This window comes from Balaenoptera acutorostrata, chromosome 3 (assembly GCF_949987535.1).
Source record: "Balaenoptera acutorostrata chromosome 3, mBalAcu1.1, whole genome shotgun sequence".
In the NCBI taxonomy this organism is placed as follows: domain Eukaryota; kingdom Metazoa; phylum Chordata; class Mammalia; order Artiodactyla; family Balaenopteridae; genus Balaenoptera; species Balaenoptera acutorostrata.
Genome location: NC_080066.1, coordinates 113159317 through 113166735, shown reverse-complemented (window position 1 = coordinate 113166735; position 7419 = coordinate 113159317). Strand labels below are relative to the sequence as shown.

Below are 7419 nucleotides of genomic sequence, written 5' to 3'. Positions count from 1 at the left end.
TGGTAATTTATTTAAATGTGAGAAACTAGAATATCCCAATAACTGGTGTTGATGGTTAGCTAAGTTGTTAATAATAGGGTATTATTCTATCAAATTAATAGTAAATTTCTTGAATTTTTTTTTTAAATAAATTTATTTATTTTTGGCTGTGTTGGGTCTTTGTTGCTGCATGGGCTTTTTCTAGTTGCAGCGAGCGGGGGCTACTCTTCGTTGCGGTGCGTGGGCTTCTCATCGCGGTGGCTTCTGTTGTGCAGAGCACGGGCTCTAGGGCGCATGGGCTTCAGTAGTTGTGGCATGCAGGCTCAGCAGTTGTGGCTCATGGACTCTAGAGTGCAGGCTCAGTAGTTGTGGCCACAGGCTTAGTTGCTCCGTGGCATGTGGGATCTTCCCGGACCAGGGCTTGAACCTGTGTCCCCTGCATTGGCAGGCGGATTCTTAACCACTGCACTACCAGGGAAGCCCTTGAATTTTTTTTTTTATCTGAAACATAGAAATTGATAGTATGAATGGACTCAGTAAGTATTTAGATTTTTAACAATAAAAGTATATTTAGTATTTTGCACTGCACTGGCTACTATCATGTATAAGATGTCGTTTCTGCTTTCTGAGGGCTTATTGTCTGGGGAAAATAGTGTGTGTGGGTGTGCACACGCTCACACATGCACACACTCATGAATAATGCAGTAGGATAAAGGAGTCTTCATAGAGTGAAGGTTTGAGTGTTTCCTTGAAAGAATGGTAAGGTGTTTGTTTGTTCTTAAGTGAAGAAAATAGGAAATTCCAGATAAGGGCATATTTTGAGTAGAGGCACAGCAGTGGGAACTTGGGCTGGAACAGAAGTTTCTTATAGGCAAAGCCAGAGAGGTAAGTTTGGAAAAGGACAGCAGAAACTATTGAGGTGAACTTTTCAGAGCCAAGCTAAGAATAATGGATCTTTGTTTACACTATGCACTATGAAAACCACTTGAATATTTGAGCAGGGGTTTGCAATATTGGTTTAGAAAGAGTATTCAAGCCACACTATATGGTAGACCCTTGACTTTAGAGAATTTAAAACTTCCAATTTGTACTAATTGTTCCAGAGAGATCTTCAGGGCTCATGATTTTTAAAATTTTGGTAGAGGGACAAATACGAATTGCATATGTGCTGTGCTCAAGAGACTTAGCTAGTGGGTGAATCTGGGAGAAGGTGTAGTACAAGTGAGGGATGTGGAGGAGTTGGAGGAAGAGGGTCTGAATTGGTTATGGACTCATTCATTCAGCAAAGCTTATGAGTATCTGCCATATCCTCAGCACACTTCTCCATGCTTGGTGAACAAAGATAAAATATCTTGTCCTCTTGAATCTTATAGACAAGTGGTATATTGCTTTCTGTGAGTGAAACACTGTTCTATTTGATTTACATATACTAACATGTTTGCTCTTCTAATAGCTCTGTAAGGTAGATATAGCACTATTATCTTCATTTAATAGTTGAAATAAAGGACTTAAAAGAAGTTATTCGTTCAGTGTTACAAAACAGAGAAAATTACAGGTTTGAGATTCAAACCCATGCAGTTTGCTTCCAGAGTCCACTTTTTTTTTAGTCTGTTTCTTCTCCATTTCATAGATGATCCAAGTCAAAGAGCTTAAGGTGCCGGGGAAGAGAGAACTGGTGACTGCATGTGTCCTCTGTTTCCTCAGTTATAGGAAGAAAGAATTAATCTTGGTGGGGGAAGAAGGGTGGTAGCAGAGCCATGGGGCAAAGGTAAATTTGGTTATATGTGAGAAGCTGCATGTATATGCTCCTGAAGGAGGGATCCTAGTTGTTGGGAGGGGTCAGAAGCTTTGTGACTTCTGTGGTCACTAGTAGAAACCCAGCATCCAGCTTGGTTCAGCATTGCACCTCTGTAAATGGTCCAATCTGAAGGTCATTCACATTCTGAAGTGACTTCGTGACTATGTAGAGGAAGGTTGATTCTAAACTGACTTTACATATCATAGTGAGGGTTAGTTTAGTGCACAGGCAGGAAAGCTGAAGTTAAACTTGGAAAATTATAGCACCCTTAAAGAAATGGGTAGATCTGCTATTTGGTTGAAAGAATTCTTTGGTTTAAGACATGTTAAATATAGGAGATGTAGGATCATTCTCAGGAGAGAAGTCAGAACTAGATCTGTGAATTAAGAGTCACCATCACAGAGCTGACATTTTAAGGGAAGCTAATGATGCTTAGTAGTTAACTCCCTAATGTTTTGAGGTTATTGTGCTAGAGGCCAGCCATTTCATACTCTGGATTTTTTTTTTTAATAGGAATATTGAGAGGAATGGATTCTAGAACTGATAGATGAATTATGTTGGACTAATAGTATGTTGAATGATTTTTCTGTTTCTCAGGATAGTAGAGAAAAATCGTTAAAATTACTCTGTTAATCTTAGTATTGATGAAAAACAGACAAATGTGGTTGAAATGACAAGAGACTAATTTTGTCCTTAATTGATAATTGTTTAGTATTGCCAGAAAATGGCAGACTTATGTTTTTCAGAGTAAATTTTTGCACATTTGATTATGTTGTGGTTTTGTATTCAGGTCAAGGGCTATAGCCCCATGGCAAATAACAAAAGTAGGTCTATTTCAAGTCTCAGTGTGGAATGTCATCAGGGAACAAGGAGCATGGCAAATGACTGTAAATAGAATTCTGGAGAAAGACCTCCATCTCTCATTAGGAGCAGCCCAGGCATTTGAGTAATAAAGATTCATTGCTGAATGAAAGGGGAGGAAATTTTTTAAGTTAGTGGTACTTGCTGTTTTATTCCTTTCTTGGATGAATCAATTTATGATTTTGCTTTCCAACCATGAAGAACATGTATTGCCAATGCAGAGGCTGATGCCCTTGTATTTGTGCAACGCAACTTTGTATTCACAACTTGTTTTTTAATTTCAACTCACTATTGAATCCATTTGCTTGCCAAATCTTAATGAAGATATTCACTAAATTATGTTTTCCAGAATAGTGCTTTTGTTACTATCTGGGGAAATCCAGAGTAATTTCTGTGATGTACTCCCACCCTTCTCCCCTTTCTTGTTTCTAATCTATAAAATGATTGACATTTCAGAAGATAAATGATGCTACTAGAATATTTAGAGAGAAATATATTCTCTGGTGATTTATTTATCATTAACCCTGTTTATAAAATAATCTTTACATCTCTGAATGAGAAGGATTCTATTTTCATTTTAATTCCCCTTTACATGATCTTAAGCTTTTGATGTAACCCTATAGTCATTATGTTTTCCACTATCATATACTGTCAGATTGATGTCACACAGATGTCTTTAGGAGTTACTGGGAAACTTCTGCATTAGAATTAAAATTGTCTTTAGAATATTATTATAGTGGATGAACCTTGAAAACATTATACTAAGTGACAGAAGGCAGACACAAAAAGCCACGTGTTATTGTATGAAGCATTTAGAATAGGCCAGTCCATAGAGAAAGCAGATTAGTGGTTACCAGGGACTTGAAGGGGAGGAATGGGGAGTGACTTGCTTAGTGGGTACAGGGTTTCCTTTTGCAGAGATGAAAATGTTCTGAACTAGATAATGGTGATGGTTGCACATCATTATGAATGTTCTAAAAGCCACTGAATTGTACCCTCTTAAATGTTTAAAATGGTAAATTTTGTGTTATGTGTATTTTATTACAATAAAAAAATATTGCTGTGGTGATATTATTTTATGTCGATATTGTATTTTGGTTTCTGATCGCTCAAGTTAGTAACTATTTAAAAACTTAATCTTCTCTGTTATGTTTTATTTAGGTAAAATGATCCATTCTATGGTAGCTCATTTGGATGCTGTTACAAGTCTAGCAGTAGATCCTAATGGAATCTACTTGATGTCTGGAAGTAAGTCTGAACTACCTGTACTGCCCACAAATTTTATAATAGAACTGTTACTCAGTAACATTTTTCATTTATTCTTTTACAGGCCATGACTGTTCTATTAGATTGTGGAATTTGGACAGCAAGACATGTGTGCAAGAAATAACAGCACATAGGAAAAAATTAGATGAATCAATTTATGATGTTGCTTTCCATCCATCAAAAGCATATATTGCTAGTGCGGGGGCTGATGCCCTTGCCAAAGTATTTGTGTGAATCAACAAAAACTCTCATCATAACAACAGATTCGCTTGGACACAGAGGGTCTGCATCACTGCCATCAAAAATGTTACTGATATGACACTACATGTGATCTGCCTGATGAAGGCTATTTGGGGCAGGCATAAATTGGTGGAAATCACATCTTAACATCAGGCTCATTAATTTAATTGTAATTACTGTATTTCGTGGGACAAAAAAGGACTCCATTGTTTGTGGCCTGTACTGGATATGAACTGAGCGTATGTCTGTCTTTTAGGTATCTTTAAGCCAGTGTGGAGTCTGATCTTACAAAAAGACTTTTATTTTGGACTCTGTGTGCTGCCTTAGGGTTAGGAATGTGGTGCTCTTGTTGGGGGGAAGTGAGCTCCAAGAGTAGCTTTTTTTCATCTCTTAGTGATCTTCTGTTTATCAGTTGAATGCCACAGATTCCCTTTTAAACTTATTTTGCTTTAAAAAAAATAAAAAAGAAAATTTAACTTAAAATATTTTAGCATTAGTTGCACAAAATGTTTGGATAAAATTCTAGTTTTTATAAGTCTTTTTATATATTTAGCCTGTCACAACAGTGCTCAAGATTGTATTGAAGTTTTTCTGCATTATACAACCCTGAAACACAGAGATCTCACTGACCCGCTGCCGTGTAAGCACACTCTTTCCTTCTTTTGCGTAATACAGCTCAGCTAAGTCTTTCCATAAAGATGCTAAATCACCTTCAACATCACATAACTGTCTTCTTAAACCAAGGACTATTAAGTGTATTAAAATGAAACGGTGGGGTTTAGTACTCCAGATGAACTCTTAAAAAAGAAAAAAAAAAACTAATCTTGGCATCCTATCACTATGTGATATTTTGTACATCTTACTGTATTTACAAGTTTATTTATCAAGGATTATCCATCTTGCTAATAGCCTATTATTTATTTCACTTTTTGTTGGTCTTTATATCCTTTTATTAATGTGCTAAAGGAACCTGTATATCTATTTTAGAACTCTTTGAATAGTCTAAAATAGACTAAAAATGGAGTATTTTATAGTTTAAGTTACAAACCAAGGTGACTCCCCCCAGATACATATCTTGGTTTACCATGATTCCAGAGAAAACTATCTTGTTTTAAAATATTCGGAGTAAAGTTTTATTTGCATTACAAATAGGATACAAAAATAGTTGAATCAGGATACAGAAATCTGCTGTGTTTGGACTAGTTATCCCTGTTTTATTTTTTCAGATGTGCTTAATTTTATGGTGTAACTAAAGATTTTGTTTGTGTAATGCATGATTAAGACAATAAAGTATTTTTTCTAGTCTTCCAAAAAACTTTTCTGATCAGTTTGCGAGTTTTGATGAGTTTTGTAAGGTTTTTGTTTTACAAACTATGAATCAGCAAATTTTTAAGATTGTACCACATAGCGAACGTACAGCTGTTGAAAAACAATGTATATAAAATGCATATAATAAATATTAAATTGTGTACCTGTATGTTACTGTTGGCTACATTATTTTGTGTTGAATAATAAAGTGCAATACTTTACTCTCCATTAAAGTAGGAAATGGAGATGATTTCTCAGTGAGTCCTTCATTTTTATGCTGTTCTTTTAAACTTTGTACTGTTTATTGATACTCTAATAAGATTAGAACAGTTAATACTGTTAAGAATGCCTTTGTTAAGTATTTCACCCCATTTGGGGATTTAAAAATCTTCTATTGAAGTAAGTTAGATAATTCAAAATAACCAAAAAAAAAAAAAACAGATATGCAGTTTTAAATCATTTCCTTAAGATACCCTATTACTTTATTAAATCTGAATTTCAGTTAATAGTGTTGTCTTTCCTATCTAGCCAAACCTGTTTCCCACAGAAAAGTTCAGCAGAGAATAAACTGCATTGTTCATTAATTAAAAGTTATCCTCATAAATGTTAAGTATTAATATCTTCAAACTTTTCCTTCAACAAGGTAATAATCCTTTTTCTTTGAAGGGAATTGCAAATGCAATTAGAAGGTAACATTAGAAAACTTAACGTGGCAAAATTCTATTTGAATGCCTACTTCCAAAAAAAAAATTACATTGTATGTACATTGAGAAATTTTGTCACCTACCATAAAAATCGAAATGTCAATTTTAGTCACTGCTGGTGAAACACTAAAAGTTTTCAGAAATTTTCTTAAAATATTGGTTTTTTGGTTTTCTGAATTGAACATTCAACTTAATGAACAAATTAAAGAGGCATTTCTCTTCCTTCTCCTTTTTTATTTTAATAATTTAGGAACAAGCTTTCCAAAGCTAGTATTGTTTCTGGCAGCTGTTCCAAGCCAATGCATTACTGTTTAACTGAAATGTGATTATCATCATTGCAATGCATAAACATTCATCTTTTTTGAAATGTATTAAAACTGAAATGAATAAAAATAGTATATATGTTTATTTTTATCTACTTTGGTTGTATTTTCTCTACAATATTAAACATTTGGAAGAGACTAAAAGGATGCAAAAAGAATATCATTTTTTTTTTTTTTTTTTTTTTTTTTTTTTTTTTTTTTTTTTTTTTTTTTTTTTTTTTTTTTAAATATGTTACTTTTTTTTTTAATTTTTATTTATTTATTTATTTATTTTTGGCTGTGTTGGGTCTTCGTTTCTGTGTGAGGGCTTTCTCCAGTTGCGGCGAGCGGGGGCCACTCTTCATCGCGGTGCGCGGGCCTCTCACTATCGCGGCCTCTCTTGTTGCGGAGCACAGGCTCCAGACGCGCAGGCTCAGTAATTGTGGCTCACGGGCCTAGTTGCTCCGCGGCATGTGGGATCTTCCCAGACCAGGGCTCAAACCCATGTCCCCTGCGTTGGCAGGCAGATTCTCAACCACTGTGCCACCAGGGAAGCCCAAGAATATCATTTGTGTGCTTCCATTTGTGACTTAATGGGAAATTATGTAGATTCATTTGACTATTAAATGGTGCTTTATACGTAAAGTTTAAGAGTATTTTTATATACAAACTTTAATATGTCGACTTTCCCAATATTTAATCATATTCTGCTCTTTTCATATTTATTCATGTACAAGTTATCCACTGAAGGCCAACATCTCATTTAATGCATTAAGGTTTATAAATAGGCTAGCATAACAAATTTAGGCATGCTTGCAAAGCTGAATTATATCTTTTAAAAAATCCTCTTTTACTCTATTTTTAGTTGTTAACCCTTTATCTTGATTATGTTTAGTTCTAAAAAATAATTAACAGTAACAAATATAAAGTGTTCACTTCTACTCTCTTGCTGCTCTTTAAG

The 7419-nt window shown here is 34.8% G+C and overlaps 1 protein-coding gene across 1 annotated transcript in view; it reads left to right on the top strand.

Annotated features, from left to right (window-relative positions):
• STRN3 (striatin 3) overlaps window positions 1–5621 on the top strand; it is a 127160-nt gene extending 121539 nt beyond the window's left edge. Inside the window, exons 16-18 of the mRNA XM_057542693.1 lie at window positions 2568–2664; window positions 3770–3886; window positions 3969–5621. Coding sequence (XP_057398676.1) covers window positions 2568–2664; window positions 3770–3886; window positions 3969–4138 — 384 coding nt within the window. The 3' untranslated portion in view covers window positions 4139–5621. The remainder of the gene's footprint in view (window positions 1–2567; window positions 2665–3769; window positions 3887–3968) is intronic.
• Window positions 5622–7419: the final 1798 nt, after the last annotated feature.